Source organism: Lactuca virosa, chromosome 1 (genome assembly GCF_052849685.1).
Source record: "Lactuca virosa cultivar CGN04683 chromosome 1, Lactuca_virosa_CGN04683_v6, whole genome shotgun sequence".
Taxonomy (NCBI): Eukaryota; Viridiplantae; Streptophyta; class Magnoliopsida; order Asterales; family Asteraceae; genus Lactuca; species Lactuca virosa.
Genome location: NC_136426.1, coordinates 22,085,150 through 22,103,183, shown reverse-complemented (window position 1 = coordinate 22,103,183; position 18,034 = coordinate 22,085,150). Strand labels below are relative to the sequence as shown.

The window sequence follows — 18,034 nt, the reverse complement described above, 5'->3', positions numbered from 1 at the left end:
ATCAAAATTAGACATGTACTTATTATCAAAAACCAAAATTCAGTTTGAACAATTACAAAAAAAATAAAATAAATAAGCATGTCCGCAATCAAAACCAAAATACAGGCTTGCAATCAAAATAAAATAGAAAAACAGACCTACGACCAAACTAAACACATATAATCAGACTTGTAACCTAAAATCAAACCAGGAAACTATGGAGAATGATCAATTTTGACATCGTTGGGAAGACACTCATATGACTAACTTTATCATCGACGATAAAAAGAGCGTGAATGACTTTAGATGTGGTCTGAAGCAATTGGAATTGCTACAGATGTGATCTAGTCGATATAGCTCTAATTTCTAGGTTTTGGTTTAACGAAGTAGAAGAACGAATGGTGTTTGTCACCGAAAGTGTTTGTCATCGGAGGTGTTTATCATTGGAGCTGAAGGGAGAAGTGATTCACAAGAGGGTTTTTCGTTGAATAGAGTTGAAGGGAGAAGACCTTCGCCGAAACTTGTTGATTATGACGTTCTATGCAATTTTTAAAGTTCATGGACCCAATCCACATAAAATCGTAAACCATATGGACCAAATTTGCCGTTTACTCTTATTTGTATTTACACTTTTTTGTCGGAAGTCTTATACGAAAGCAGTCTCACAGCCCTACAATGGAGGCAGTCTTATCCTATTTGTATGAGACTGGAGTATGTTGTTTCTGTAAACCACAATATTATTGCTGAGGTACAAGTTATGCCTTTGTGATAACAAAATGATGGCATAATATTGTTGTTGTACAACAATACATAAACAACTCAAATAATGGAGTGGGTTAGATATAGCAACAATAAACAATGAAATAAATCATAAGTGCGATGATAGAACTAGTATTTTAGTAATGAAAATCGAGTGAGCTCCATGATTACATTATGCACATTAAAGCTATGGAGATGTAGGCCATATAGCTCAAAAACACCTAAAAGCTCTTAAAAAATCATTGTATACATGGATATGTTCTAAGTTAAAACGTTCACTAGTTTCCATATCCTGAACCAATTTTGGTAACATCACTAAACATAACAGTGGAAAATGTGAGCCAATCAGCATCTTAGATGTAAATATAATTATCGTCGCTTCAAACTCAGAATTTTTAGATCATGGAGCAATAGTTTATGCCGATCTCTTGGTGTTATCTCACTCATGAACTAGTCTCTAAATTTATGTTGTATGCTGCAAATTATGAAAGTTATTCTCCAGTGGAATTTCTTTTTCATAACAGTGATCCTCAGTGCACTTTACGTAATCAATCACTACCATCCATAGGAAATAATTGTCAACCAATATAAGTGGTCGCCTAAACAGAAAATGTTGAAACTTTATTCTTTTTTCAAAAAGAAAAAATAGTTGGTTTCTTGAACAAGAATAAGATCAAATTTTGGTCATCTTTTTTATGTAATTTGTCCTCCAATTTTTGAACTTCCAAACCTGCAAAACAAAGTGTATTTTACTTTGAATAGTTAAAAGAAAACTATACGCTTCACAATGTAAAACAACAGTGTAATTGACACCATTTTTAAAAGACTAATTTGGATAAATTATCATTATTTTTCACGCAAGAATGATAATTTCACATTCTACTGTGAATTTAACTGAAATTATAAAATTCTAACATTGACTGGCAATTTGGATATAATATATCACATGGCACATGCACAACTTGTGGTTTGACTAATATTAGATGGAACTAATATTAGTCGCTTGACAAATGCCTATTACTTCATATCTTATTTATTTAGCAATTTTGGCATCAAAAAGTGACACATTTTTTGTGATCGTCTATTCCGCTAAAAGGAAGAAACATAATGTGACATACTGACATCTAATACATTTTAAAATTTAATGATATTATATACCTAGACTGATTACAAGAAAAACATATACAAAAGCAACACATGTATAAATAAAGCATTATATATATAAAAATTGATTCTTGTTTGTGTGAAATGTAGGATCGAAAGAAACATCACCAAACTCCATATAGTATAGCGTGGATGTTTCATGAGCCTAAAATAAAGCATTTAACCAACGATTCTCAACTCTATAATCAAATGAAAAGTTTGAGGCATGATTTTTTTCTGATATTCATTTTGTCAGTTAACATTTGTGCATCACTGCCTCCAATAAACAGTTTAAGTCCCTCTTAAAATTCCTGAAATCATTTGTTGCGTGGGCCTTATAAATATATCCACCTTGAATACCACTCATCAACCTGTGAGACTTGATTGTGTCAACGTTTTGGTTAGACATTTAATAAATGAATGATTGTTGTAGAAAGTCTAATCGTCAAGTTCATATTATCTTTAGTAATCAACTTATGAATATGCTCATCAAATTCATATGCTTTGAAGTGTTTTAAATCTAATGCAAGCGTTGCAACAAGTCTTATATATGTTTTCCTTCTTTTGGTTTCTCTTTTTGGGTGTCTAATGTATCTGCTTCACTAGTGTTTTGTATGTCTACCCTGTTGCATAACAATACCTTTCTTTGACTTCATTGCTTTTCTAACATCAAAGTCTCCTTCAGCAGCATAGTGATTGTATATTGCTATGGATGCTTCAAATGATAGATATATAGTCTTTTTGTTTGTCTTCAATGAGCTAATTATATGTGAATTTCTTACTAACACACTCATTCTGACCCAATTAAGCAGGACTTGAAGCCTATTGGTTGAGGGGCACATTTTCAACTTACTAATATTATTGTATAGGTCATATTTACTAATTCAAATTCATGTTGTAGTAATGAGTAGGTGGTATAATGCCAAACGAAATGACTATATTCATCATTGGAAGCTATCATAGCAATATTGTAAAATCACTATGTTGTTGAAAGAGATTTTGATTATAGAAAACCAACGCACAAAAAATGGTAATATTACATTAACATGCCCCACATACAACAGGGAAGATGTTCCAAAACCAGTAGGTGCATTTGATACATTGGACACCAGACGAAGGAACATGCATAATCTATATTATATTTATAGCTATAGCTATGACTGGAATGACACATTTTAGAGTATACAGATTTGAAGAGACAATATAATTATAACTTTCGATTAGCAGGCAGAATATGCCCTTGTTGCACAGTAGGAGACAGTTAAACTTTCATAATCGATTATTCATTCATAAAAAAATATTCAAGTCTCATGGGCTGTACATCCAAATTGCCAATAAATGTTACAATCTTATTGCTATGAACCGACTTATATAAGAAAACAGAAAATTAGAAAAGATAAACAAAAGCTTCTGAGTGAATAATACTCAAAATAACACCCACAATGAACAAGAACCCTAATGTTTTACTAAAATTCAAGAGTCTTGTACATGTTCTTCTCTGAACCTGCCACGGGGTTATGTTGACCAATCTCTATCCATATTAATGGAACATTAGTGTACAATGAGTCCTCAACCACTGCTACCAGAAAATAAACTCCATTGAGTTGGAGGTTTTCAAGTGACTTTTTGGTGTTTTCTATGTAATAAACCCTCAAATTTACAAATCTAGGATGCTTGATCAAGTATTAACAGCTTCTTAAATAATAACTAGATCTCGACCATAACCATGTGTGCATCATATTATTATTAGGTCGTCCTGTAATAAGATGAAGAAATTCCTCTCATTGATTCCTTTCCATCTTGGAATTTTAATATACTATTACTGAAAGATCCAACCCCAATCCGCTCCTGCAACCTAGAATGCATTGCAACACATTTATAGGTCACCCTTGCACTCTCATCAAATAAACTAATCTTCAATCCAATTTATAGGATAAACATTAACCATTTTTAATATGGATAAGTATCACATTAATAAACCCATACGTTAAAAAGGTTGAGTCAAATACTTACGATTCAAAACGACATTGAAAAACACATTACATGATGCCTCAAAGTTCATGTCCTCTTGATCTTTGAAAAAGTTCCTGTCTCTGAAAAATACGTGCTCTGAGATCCACTCCCAAGTCTATTAGCATCTGCCTGTGGATCTATAAGATCAATCCCCTAAAAAAAAACAAATATATGATTATAAGCTGTAACTAATAACTATAACCACGGATGATTTAGGGTGAAATAAAGCAAACCTGAACAGGTGTGAAAGCCAAACTTGAAGTTAATCCAGAGGTAGCCCCACCACTACTATATTGTTTATCTTTGCCCCTGAAAGAAAACATATCCATAAGAACTTACTACGTTTTAGGATTTTCAAGAAAAATAAAAAAATGAAAATGAAAAGATTTAAAAAAGCCTACTTTTTGGCAACTTTAGCAGCAAGTTTGCTTTGACCAACTGATACACGCAGCTTCCCGTTTCCAGCTTGACCAAGCATACCGTATCCTTCTCCTAGTCCATCACCTATTAATATTATGAAACAAAATACCATCCAACTTTCAAAAGGATTATATAATTAAAAGGTAGAATAGAATGTTTATCTTAAGATAGGATAGGATGAGAGTGAAATTATTTTTTACCTAATGAGCTCTCTTCAGGCACTCCAAATTGCATTCTGTTTGCCAGTTTCCGCATGTCTGTAATAGCATATCTGGTAAAAAAAAACATAAGTAAATAATAATAATAAAGAAAGGCTGGAGAAAAACTAGGTCTTCTATCTTGTGATTTTCACTATATAATATGGGTAAGTTTGTTTGGATGGAATGGAATAAGCAAGGTAATTGAATGATCATTTTCATATTATATGCAAATACGAGGTAAGAGTTTTAACACTATGCTACATATGTTATTTAAATATAGGAGTATAAATAAAATTACATATACATACCTCTCCTTCATTTTCCTCAATCGCCTCCCACCTCTTTTCTTTTTGGGTTCAGAATCGGGTACAGGAAGTGGCTTTGGTTGCTTAGCTGGCGGTGGTTCCTGCCACTTTTCAATCTTCTTCCTAATCTCTTCCCGATACATTCTCCCTTGTTTCCCAGACGGGTCCCCCCTGATGGAGTCCACACGTGCAGCAAGAGTTGACTTTGCAGCCAAAAGTCTACAAGCTCGCATCTTTAAACCAGGAGGTGTAGTCTGAAAAACCTCCGTTTGCTCAATATACCCAACTCTAAACTGAGATGTAGCAGTAGAAAACCCTGCTAGATTCTTCTTTTTAGCACCTAAAAGCTGCACGTTACAAGCTGGCATCTTTGCGAGTGACGTCAGCCCGCCAGCTGTCCCCATAAGTTTTGCAGCAACTGCACTTCCAACAATGGCGGAAAGATTCGGTGCAATGTAGCCCATTCTACTCTCAACAAAATCCAGAACTTTCTTTTTTGAAGCGTCTAAAGTAAGGGCACGATCGCATGCTTCGATGGTTTTTTGAAGGGTATTTTCGGGAAGTGGCTTTCCGCTTGTGGTTGAGGCTGTGACTGAAACAACCATGATGATGGCTGAGGGGAGAAGACCTTCTAAGTCAACTAGGGTTAGGTCAACTTCATTTCCTATTCTCTTGACCACACGCGCGTAATCGATCGGGTGATGAACCAGAGATTCAAGTTCGGGAAATTTTAATCGGTATTTATCGCGTATAAAATTGTGGATTATGACAATTTCGTTTTCTATGTCGACTGATAGTGTGTTGCATTCGACTATTAGTTGGTATTCTGGATCGTCTTCTAGAACCATGGCTTGGTTTTGGATTGACATATCTGACCCCTTTTCAAGGGCATCTTCGACTTTCTGCAGTCAGTGTAATACTAATATGTAAACATGAAAAAAGGGTATGTATGTATGTATGAATATTCTTGATTCTTGAAATGAATTGTACATGTACATGTACTTACCTTCATGATGTCTGTATAACGTTGTGTTTTTTGTAACTTTGAGACACTGTCCAAGTCATCATAGTTGAGGGCTTCTATATCGGCTAAGTCTCCATTCACATCTTCTTCCATGTTCTCTGCATCCCCATTGTCTTCATCCTATTCAATACAAAATAAATTATAATTTATAAATAAACAAGACTTTTAATTAAGTTCAAGAATCAAGATTCAAGAATATGAAATCCAATTTCAATGACATGACATGACATTAAGAGTTTTACTATACTCACCAGGTTCTCATTATCATTGTCAGATAGATCCTCAAGATCTGCCAGAAAAGAATCTTCAAGGTTTGCCTGGAAAAAAATATGAATAAATTTCTGTTATAAACAGCTAAAGATTTTGGTTATTACGGATTTGATCAATAAAACTCGTTATATAAATAGTTTATCCCTAGTTTTTCTTTTTCTTATAGAAAACATAGGATATGTAAGAATTTTCCTGTTATGTTTCCAATCTATTTGGTTACCAAACTACTATGGATAATATATTAAACAGGCATTGAAAACAAACTTTGTGCATATGCAATTTTGATTAAAACTGTAACCATATGTGGAAGTACACAACTTTGCTCATTGAATTGAATGTACATTAAACCAAGAAACACACAAGTACTTGTATACATAAAGGCATGAAAAATCCATAAGAGTGTTTCAGAGAATCCATACCATGATTTTGTGAAGACCTGCAGCTCAGATATCAGAAATAAAAGCTACTTGAAGTTCTTCGTCACTCAATCTGCAATAAGAATCCACACCAACTGTTAAGAGAGTTAAATGCATAAAAAAGTGAATTACTTACTAATATTATTGTATGGGTCATACTAGTAATTCAAAAGTTTGTAGCAATTAATACTAGGTATATTGGATACCAAACGTTCATGATGATATAATGCCAAACAAAATGACTCTATTCATCAGTGGAAGCAATCATAGCAATGTAAAATCACTATGCTGTTGAAACAGATTTTGATTATAGAAAAAAAAATGGTATTATTACATTAGTTGACAAATGAATAACACAAATGATCATGTTCCAAACTTTTCATTTGATTATGGAGTTGAGAAACCTTAGTTAAATGCTTTGTTTTGGGCAAGTTATGTCACAAGGAGTTTGGTGATGTTAGTTCTGTATATACTACTTTTCATACAAACAAGTATTAAATTTTATATGCAATTTTATATTTATATATGTTTGGTTATTCTATTTGTTTATATTGTAATTAGTCGAAATTTATAATATCATCAAAGTTTAAAATGTATTAGGTATCACATGATGTTTGTTCCTTTTACCAGAATAGACAATCAAGAAAATTATCATTTTTTGAGCCGCTTTGCTAAGTAGAGAATATACATAACTTTCATTAAAGCATTTGCGAAAAAAAAAAAAAAAGCAACAATAGATAATTAGTTCTATCTGATCAAGATATGGCTATGAAGAAGGCTATTATGCATTTTTTTTTCTCCAGTGTGACTAGTTAGAATCTAATTGCTATGAACCGACTTATAAAAGAAAACAGAAAAATAGAACAAATAAACAAAAGCTTCTCTAATTGATTAATACTCAAAATAAAACCCAAAATGAACAAGAACCCTAATGCTTTACTAGAATTTCAAGAATCTAGAAGGTATCACTACCAGATTTCACAAAAGAGATAATCCACTCTCCTTCCCACTACCTAATATTTTGTCATAACAAACTATGTAAAGTAAAATACCCCTCTACTAATAAGATTCTTTGTATTTGCTGATTTTCCCATATTACCCTTATCTATGATAGGTTACTGAAGCAGATGCGTAATATTTCAGTTACATTCACAATAAAATATGAAGTTACCACTCATACGTAAATACAGGATAATTTGTTTTATCAATTATCTTTGAAATTCACATTAAGTTTTACATGTTCATGTAGAATAGAATGACAAAACTTGTACGTGTTCTTCTTCTCCCAACCTGACATGGGATTATGTTGACCAATCTCTGTTCATATTAATGGAACATTAGTGTACAATGAGTCCTCAACCACTGCTACAAGTAAATAAATTCATTGAGTTGGAGGTTTTCAAATGACGTTTTGCCTTTTTGGTGTTTCCTATGCCAGTTATGTAAACCCTCAAATTTACAAATCTAGGATGCTTGATCAAGTATTAACAGCTTCTTAATGTAATTTCATTGATTACTTTTCATCTTGAAAATCTACTATTACTAAAAGATTAAACTCCAATGCGCTCCTGAAAAGTGAAAACTAGAATGCAACACTTTATAGGTCATCCTAAGACTCTCATCAAATAAATGCATCTTCAATCCAATTTATAGGATAAACATAACCACTTTTAATAATAATGATAAATATCACATTAATAAACCCTTTTAATACAAAAAGTTGAGTCAAATGCTTACATATATTACACTAAATTTGATTGGGTAAGGAATCAGAGTAAAAGAATCAATTAAATCGTACCTAGAATATGGAATCGCTTAACATAGTGAGGATTTTGAAGAAAAGGGACGAGAGATTTGTTTCAGCTCCCACAGTATCAACGGCTCCACCACAGAATCTCTGTAACTATCCGGAAACCACCTGATTCATCCCTCGCTTTGATACAACAACCGGCAATTCTAACTCACACTCCGATCATCATCGTTCAACACTGGTCTTTTTTTCTTTTTTAACGGCAAACTATTCAACTTCTAATCACTTCTTAATTTCACTTATTTACACGATTTGAACCCTCAAGAACACGTCTTCATAAATATTTTATCTAGTCATCTCTAGATCAGCCTCGATAGGCTATGAGCCCAAAAAAATTGGGCGCCGCCCATATATATATAGTCTTATGATTAAAACTAAAAAACAACCACAATGGATTGAAACCCCTTTTTCAGGTTTATGACCTATGAATATGATACATAAAGTAAAATATGTGGATGAGTGTATGAACAAACATTTAAAAGATATGTTATCTTTTAGGCCTGGCAATTGGGTTGGGTTCGGGTTGACGGGTCACGGGTTGGTGGGTTGGTGGGTTGGCGGGTCAGAAAACATAAACTCAACCCAACCCATATAATATATGGGTTGGCGGGTTGGCGGGTCACGGATTGAAAACCTCAACCCAACCCAACCCATATAACCCGTTTAAGTATATGGGTTCGCGGGTTCACATGTTAATGGGTTGAACCCAACCCGCATAACCCGTTTAATAAATAAGCTACACATTTTTTAAAAAAAAGAGGTTTTTTCAACATAAAGTCATAAAGTGATTAAAGTCATTAAAATCAAGAAACCGGTTTCCAGCATAAAGTCATAAAAGTCACTAATATCCAAATAAAATAGAAAAATAAGCAAGTGAGTGAGAGTGGTCGATTTGTGTGTTTTTCGACTATTCTCCCGTGGGTTGGTGGTGTGTGAGCTGAGTAGCCGATGAGTTGACGGCATGTAGGCGAGGGATAGTAGGCAACCGGAGAATCGGCGATGAACGGGTGAAGGGGTGAGGAGTGAGGAGCGGCTGCCGGCTAGTGGTGGTATGGTGGATGTGTTCTTCATTCATGACTCATGAATATCTAAAAATGATTACATGTGTGTTTTCTTTTTTGATTACGACATCGCAAACGCAAACTAGCCACATACGAATACGGAAGGAATACAATGATACATAATATTACGAATATGAAGGGAAATTAGATGTCATTAATAATTAAATATATATCTATTTTTTTTAAATGTAATATATATATATATATATGGGTTGGCGGGTTGACCCGCGAACCCAAATAGGTAACCCAACCCAACCCATGAAATAAATGGGTTGGCGGGTTAGCGGGTTGGTGGGTTGGCGGGTCAAAAATCTCAACCCAAACCCGTTTATTTTCGGGTTGGGTCAGTGTCGGGTTACGGGTTGGATCGAGAGTTGCCACCCCTATTATCTTTATTCTTATTAAAAACCTCTTCTACATGCCACATGTCCATCTTTTAGACTAGCATTCTTTCACGTGTCTATTTTTTAAAGTCCAACATTTGATTTTCCCGCCCATCTTTTATATCAACGGCAAAATTGAGAAAATTAGAAAAACATTTGAAATTTAATCCCTTTAAATCAGCCACCAAATCACAACTGTAACTTCTCCAATTTCTCATACACGTTTTGGAAACAAAATCGTTGATTCAAATTTTAAAATATGCAAGATCAGGAATGATTTATCTTCATTGATCTTCAGCCCAATCTTAACAAATCGCGATTAAAATCTGCAACCATCTCCTTATTGTCTTTGTTTTCGTCTTTCAATACGCCCCCGACTCCCCTGTTCACCGATCGATTTTACTCTTTCCCCGTCTCCATGAAAACCCTTGAAATTTGACTGAACAACCTTACCTCCACTGCTACACCCCCACCACCGCTTATACTAATCTAAACCAATACCCAAAACACAATAGCCAAACCCACCATGTCTCTTCCACCATCACATGACTTCCATCACTACCCAACTTTCTATTGTGTTGTATTCTATGCCACTTCCTTCTCAGTCTTTCCTTCTCAGGCATCTAACGGCTACTTAGACAGAACAGAAGCAACAAATCAATGGATTTGACGGTAGGGTGTCTATGTTTCTAACTCCTAATGGCCCTCTGGATTGTGAATCGTTCTTTCTTTTCTTTTTATTTTTTCAAAATGTTTCAAAAAAAGAGTGGGTGATAAAGAGAGTATAATTGAGGGAATTAGAGATAGAATAGGTTTTGGCTCTTAGGAACTATAATCCCCCTCTCTCTCTCACACATTATTGTTATATGTTTTTACTTTTATAATTAGTATTTATGGAAGTTCTTTGATAAAATGGGGAGTAACTGGTAAGCACACCATGTGTTTGTGAAAATGTCTCACATATAGTAATGTCGTGGTGAAGATATGGTGCTTAACTTGCATGCAACTTTTTGTTCCAGGTTTGTTTGCGTTGTTCTACTAATCCTAAACCTAACCCTAATCATATTAGTTTCTCAAAGACAAAACTGCAAATTTTGTCCCTGTGGTTAGCAAAAAATTATGGATGGAGTCCAAAAAGTTTCCAACTTGCACCATTGGTCCAAAATCACAAACTTTTCGTGGATTTGGTCCCTGAACAATTTGAAATGACTCTTTTACCCTTTTGATTTGTTTTTTCTATTTTCTTTATTAATTTTAATATTTAAATGTTTACAAAAAAATAATAAAAAAATCCTACCCCATCCATCCCTCTCCACCGGTAACCTCTCTCTCTCTCTCTATCTCTATCTCTCTCCACTTGCAAAACCCTCTTTCTCTAATCGTCTTCTTCATCCCTTCAATGACAAAAACACCAGCTAACATAATTTTAGAGCCACCTTAAAAAACCTTAAGCCACCACCGTCATTGAAATGATTCCCTAGAACTGGAGCAGTTTTTTATCTCAAATGGAATTCCCCTAAAAACCGATTCTCATGAAAAATGGGGTCAATCTTCTGAAGCATCCTAACCCACCCTCCCAATTCGTAAACCCCACCCCTCCTTTTCTCTATTGGGTTCATCACACACAAGAACAACCACGAGTTAAAACCCATAACACCTTCCGGTGGTGAACTTGAGTTACTGTAAAGAATCAGAATCTGCATGTTGGACCTTCAAGAAATTGAATCAGAATCTGAAGATTGGGCCTTCAAGAAATTGAGATATGGAAATAATGGTGTTGAACAAGTGTTTGGAAATCAGACCTTCATTACATACATACACTGATGAACATAGAAATTGACACCACCTGAGCATCTAAAAACCCTAAAATCTCGGATCTGAACAACTACACACATATACTGATGGTCGCTTCGCTCTTGGAGGTTCACCGAATGAAAACCTAGCTCCGACGGTGAAAATACTTTGCTGGAATGAGAGACTCAAGAAAGAGAGTAATAGAGGGAGGTATTGGCTTATCAATGTTCTCAATCTGGTTTATCAGTATGTGTGTGTGTTTGTGTGTTTGTTGAATCGGGAAGAGAGAACGAGAGACGCAAGAGAGAGAGAAAGGTGTGTGTGTGTGCACATATATGTGTTTGATCTGCATCAGTTTTTCCAAAACTTCATTATGTGTGCTCATATGTGTTGAATCTGCATAATCTTTTCCCAGAACCTCATTGTGTTCATAGTTTATGTATGTGTATCAGTGTATGATTGTGAATTAAATCAGTAAGAGAGGGTAGGGTTATCGACATAAGAGGTGGGGGTGGGAGGGGTGCTGATAATATTTTATTTTTGTTTTTTTTTTCAAAAACTGAATTACTGAAATACATAAAAATGGAATAAACAAAATGGAAGGGGAAAATAGTCTTTCTAACTAATTTTAAAATTTTCAGGGACCAAAATTGATCAACCAATCGTGTCTGTCAACCAATCGTGTCTGTCATTAGGTTATAAGCTCCATTGGATATTGATCAACCAATCGTGTCTGTCATTAGGTTATAAGCTCTTTTCAACTGTTCCTTTCTGTAAAAGGTTAAAATAATGTATTATTACTTTAGGAAAGTTACATAAACCATTTTGTCGATTTCGAACCATTATACTATTTTATAGTTTAAAAGCCTCATTTATCATGGTTTTGTGGTTTGTTACACATGCCCATTCACAATCAACTATGCAAATTCCCCTTTGGAGAAGACAATGTTAGATACAAACCCTCACATGTAATGTATTTCTACTTGTATATAGTTTCAATTTAAAGTTTAAAATTTGTTTGATTTTAACAAGCCAGTGAGTCCATGTTTCTTAATAATATAAATGTGTTTTCCATTTACTATTTTAATTGTTTTATTATTACTTTATATTTCATTTAAATATGGGATTTTTTTTGTATTTCTCTTAAATGCACGAAATACCAACTACTTTCATAGTTTCTAATTTCTAGAATCTTTCATTATAACATTCTATTTTGTAAATGGTAGTTTTTTTTTTTGAACATAGACTGGAAAATTAAAAAAAACATATTCTTATTTAACATTCTATTTTTTGGAAACTATCATTTATAGCATTCTACTTTGTAAAATAGTCAACCGTGGTGACCACGGGTTATAACCTAGTTATTATATGAAATAAACTCATATTTTCCATGCCAAATTGCAAGATAGAATACTGGGATAATGACTTAAAAGGGTAATATATTTTTCGATTTGTATACATTTGGTCACTGAGTTTTTTTTCCGTACACATTTATCCCTTCAACTTGTTAAACTGTACACATTCAGTCCTTATTACCGGCTACTCCAGGTTAGCCGGTAAAAATGACTTAATAGGGTAATATATTTCTCACTTTGTATACATTTAGTCCTTAATATTTTTGTACACATTTAGTCCTTCATATTTTTTTTATTGCAAAATAAGTCATTTTTGTTTTGTACCGATTCTGTACTTATGAATGATTTTTTTAGGTTTTTCTCACGACATCTTACGTGGGACAATCATTGGTGAGGTGTTTGGGGTTGTTGATGTTTATGTCTATCGGGACTGTTTGGTTGCTTAGGTCATGTGTTATGAACGTCATAATTTCTTCATACGAACTCAGATTTTAACGATATTTATATCTATGCGTTCGTATTTTAGTCTACTATAACTTTCGTTTAGATTACTCTCGTTAAAAAGTAATATATTTTTACTTACGATCTTTATATCCATACATTTTTTTGAATGCATGTATGAATATTTTTTCTTTATAAAATCGAAGTAAAAATATATTACATTTTAACGGAAGTAATCTTAATGAAAGTTGTAGTAGAGTAAAAATAATGAACATGTGGATATAAAGATCGTTAAAATTTGATATTGTATGAAGAAGTTACGACGTTCTGAACACAAGACCTAAGTTAAACCACAAGACCTACGCAACCAAGCAGTCGAGATCGCGATGAACATAAGCATCAACAGCCCCAAACACCTCACCAATGATTGTCGCACGTAAGATGTCGTGAGAAAAACCTAAAGAAATCATTCATAAGTACTGAATCGGTACAAAAACAAAATGACTTATTTTGAAACAAAAAAATATTAAGGACTAAATGTGTACAAAGTGAGAAATATATTATCCTATTAAGTCATTTTTACCGGCTAACCTGGAGTAGTCGGTCATAAGGATTGAATGTGTACAGTTTAACAAGTTGAAGGGATAAATGTGGACGGAAAAAAAAACTCAGTGACCAAATGTATACAAATCGAAAAATATGATACCCTTTTAAGTCATTATCCCTTTTTTTTATAAAATCGTAAGTAAAAATATATTACATTTTAACGGGAGTAAACTTAATGAAATTTGTAGTAGAGTAAAAATAACGAACATGTGGATATAAAGATCGTTAAATTTTGATATCGTATGAAGAAGTTACGACGTTCAGAACACAAGACCTAAGTCAAACCACAAGACCTACGCAACCAAGCAGTCGAGATCGCGATGGACATAAGCATCAACAGCCTCAAACACCTCACCAATGATTGTCGCACGTAAGATGTCGTGAGAAAAATCTAAAGAAATCATTCATAAGTATTGAATCGGTACAAAAACAAAAATGACTTATTTTGAAACAAAAAAATATTAAGGACTAAATGTGTACAAAAATATCAAGGACTAAATGTGTACAAAATGAGAAATATATTACCCTATTAAGTCTTTTTCCCAACTAACCTGAAGTAACATGTCATAAGGACTAAATGTGTACAGTTTAACAAGTTGAAGGGGTAAATATAAACGAAAAAAACTCAGTGACTAAATATGTACAAATCGAAAAATATATTACCCTTTTTTAAGTTGACTATACAAATAAAACACATCATGGTTCATCTACATTTTTGGCCAATTACAAGAGGGTAGGGATGTCCGTGTTTATTGTTAAATATTAATTATAAATATAATTTACATGCATAAATAAATGTCTGGAATTTATGAAAATAACGGCTTCTTTGTATGGATTGTTTTATTAGTATGTTGTTTTTAAAGTAAACGAATTTTAATTTTCTATTCTATTCTAAAATGATAGAATATTTTTCTTGAAGCTATTGTACCCATTAAACACACACGACATCCACGTGCGACTAATTACTTAGACGTGTGGAAAATTTTTATTTTGTTCTTGTCTACTTTTTCAATTTTCCATTTACGGATATTTCATAAATTAGACAAACCTCATGCTAAAACATCATACATGTTCACACTTTGACTTATTTTCTTTACTTATTGCGATTTGATTTACATTATGTATACGATTAGCTTCCATTTTACAATTCAGGTTTAACTCAGTTCACAATATAATTACTTGCAAAGTATTTAAGCTTATGTACATATTTGGAATTGGACATAGGTGGTATATTATATAATTTGACTCAACTACATATCTTGAGTTGCCATGTGTTTCGATGTTCTTGTATTGTAATTATCGTGTGAGATATCCATATTTTCTGTTATGCACCTTAATATGTAGTTATGACAATGAACTGATATATAAAATTGAAGGGGAAAAAAGCTCTCTATCTTGTGATAAGGATGCAATACTGATGTCGAGCAAGTCAAACAATTTGTAACTAATTTATGATATAAAATTTATCCAAATCACATGTTTTTACGTTTTCAGCAGGCCCGGTCCAGACGGTGGGCAACCCGGGCGGTCGCCCAGGGCCCATGTCTCTAAGGGGCCCAAAATTCCGAGAATATATGGTATATGTATATAGAGAGAAAAAAAATCAACTTATCTAAAAATGCTAGGAATTTTTTTTTTCTTTAAATTAGTTGTTTTTGTAATGTTGTGGCTATATTTTTACTTTTTAATATTATAGTGAATTTTATAATGGTTTGTCTATTTTCAACTTTAGGGGCCCATTTTGTCTTTTCGTCATGAGCCCACTATATCTTTGAACCGGCCCTGGTTTTCAGTAATTCATAATCTTTTGGGCAAATTTTTTGACTTGCTCTGCATTAATTTTGTGATTTTTGTATTTTATAATCAAAATGAAATCAATCTATTTTTAAATAACTTATATAATTTAATATAAATATTAAATTTTTTATTTTTTCCAAAAAAAAAAAAACATCTTTGCCACCGGTTTAAGATCATTTCCTTATTCAAATTTTGATAAAAATCATGTCCAAATATGGAAATAGTTTTTGTCAAAGCCTAGTTTGACTAGGGATAAGCTTTAGAACCGGACTGGTTCGGAACCGGAACCGGTTTTCTTATATTATAATAACCGGGAACTAGACCGTCGGTTCTAGCGGCGGTTCCGATTCTGGTTTTCGGTTATTTTTCAAATTAGAATTTGTTGAAATGTTGTAGACGATATGTTATCTTTCGGAACCTGTAAATGATTCAATATTTAACCAAATTGAAGTACAAACACTAAATTACATGATGAAAAAAGAATCAAGTAATTCCGAATTAATATGAGTGAGTTATGTGCATTTTAAAAACGGGACAGATTCCAAAAAATAAAAACAAAATGTTGAAACAAAAAATACGCAGCATTGATATGTTGTCCTCTGGGGTCTATAGTTAATTCAATATTTAACAAAAATATGTGTTTGTACAGTCTAAAATGAAGTACAAACACCAAATTATTGCTGGAAAAAGAAATTAAGTAATTTCGACGTCATATGAATGAGTTATGCACATTTCAAAAAACGGGACATATTCAAAAAAACAAAAAAAAATGTTGAAATAGAAAAAAACGCAACATCAATATTCTTTCTTTAGGGGCATGTGTCTGATTCACTATCTAACCAAAATATATTCAAAATAATTTACAAACTCCAAATTACATGTTGGAAAAAAAATCAAGTAATTGTGACTTCGTATGAGTGAATTATGTGCATTTTAAAAAACGGAAAAATGTCAAACCGGTTCCGATTTTTAGAACCGAGACCGGTTTTCATAAAAACTGAGAACCGGTAACCGGACCTTATTACCAGTTCCGCTTTCGATTTCGGTTCTGACGAATGCTTATCCCTAAGTTTGTTTGTCTCGTTATAAGCCCGAGCTAATATGAGGTGCAGTTATATGTTTTAGTTATTTGATTTTATGTTTTAGTTGAATTCTTTTTTTAATAAAATCGTATATCCTAATATTATAGTTTATCTGATAACTACCTTTCTAATAAATGAAAAATAGTCATAATTCACAAATATGGTAATTGACACATCATTATCATTTCATCACTACATAAAACCATGTTGGTAGTCATCACTTCATATCATTATATCATTTTTATTTTATTATTATTTAAATAAAAATATATAACTTTTTTAATTATATAAAATATAGAGGCATGGAGAGAGAAAAATTTGAATAGGTGTTTGTGGTTCCTTGTCTACACCACAACAACTACCAACCACTAACAATCGGGGGTGTGGTCATGGTTAGCGGTCATTGACACATATATATGAATCCCTCATATGTATTTTAAAGGGCCTTAAAGAGAAGAAAAATTCACATGCTAATAGTATTCATAACCTCCCATATATCCAAGGTTTTATAACTTTTATCATTTCTTATGTGATATTAATTTTAAATTGTCTTTTCTTTTTGCAAAAAGAAAAGTTACGCCAAAATATTGATAGTGCAATGTCATTTTGTATAGGATGACTCTAATTACCCCTAATATCAATTACATCAAAAATGATTTTTACCATTTTTTTAATGTTATGTCATTTTCTTGTCTTTTTTTATAATCTATTATTATTATATATATATATATATATATATATATATATATATATATTAAAGTTATGAAAGATTTTAAAAGTAAAGTGGCATCTTTTTTTGTCAATTTTGGTCCTCCAACTTACAACATTGACCCTTCATCTTTATGTTTTTGTTCACAAACAACCCTTTCACTTTGGTTTGAATTTTTCATAACCATCGCCTTTTACTACATATTATTAGTATTTAGTCTTTTGGCAGAAATGGTCCCTCATCATTATTATTATTATTGTTAGACAAAATTACACGATTGGTCCCTGTGGTTTACCAGATTTAACATTCTTTTTTTGGTTTTAAATTAATGTTTTATTTATTAGAAAAAACTCACCCAATAACATAAAACTACCCACCATCTGCCACCACCACCACCACCACCACCGCCAAAATTACATAAATGGTCCATATGGTTTACCCATGGTGACAAATTCAGTCCCTACTAC

At 33.0% G+C, this 18,034-nt stretch overlaps 1 protein-coding gene across 1 annotated transcript; it reads right to left on the bottom strand.

Annotated features, from left to right (window-relative positions):
* Window positions 1–3,148: 3,148 nt before the first annotated feature.
* On the bottom strand, window positions 3,149–8,779 carry LOC145132907 (U4/U6 small nuclear ribonucleoprotein Prp31 homolog). The gene is made up of 10 exons (XM_079068145.1): window positions 8,328–8,779; window positions 6,533–6,602; window positions 6,095–6,160; window positions 5,826–5,963; window positions 4,823–5,721; window positions 4,515–4,585; window positions 4,296–4,398; window positions 4,128–4,203; window positions 3,895–4,047; window positions 3,149–3,736 (listed from the first exon to the last, which is right to left on the bottom strand). Exons 2-9 carry the CDS (start codon window positions 6,533–6,535, stop codon window positions 3,940–3,942), a joined length of 1,464 nt encoding a protein of 487 aa, XP_078924271.1. The 5' UTR covers window positions 6,536–6,602; window positions 8,328–8,779; the 3' UTR covers window positions 3,149–3,736; window positions 3,895–3,939.
* Window positions 8,780–18,034: the final 9,255 nt, after the last annotated feature.

What these genes read in the sequence shown, in the direction of transcription:
- LOC145132907 (XM_079068145.1), bottom strand. An exon ending in ACAATGATAATGAGAACCTG is followed by an intron (nt 5,964 to 6,094) that starts GTGAGTATAGTA and finishes TGTATTGAATAG; the next exon opens with GATGAAGACAATGGGGATGC. An exon ending in GTTATACAGACATCATGAAG is followed by an intron (nt 5,722 to 5,825) that starts GTAAGTACATGT and finishes CACTGACTGCAG; the next exon opens with AAAGTCGAAGATGCCCTTGA.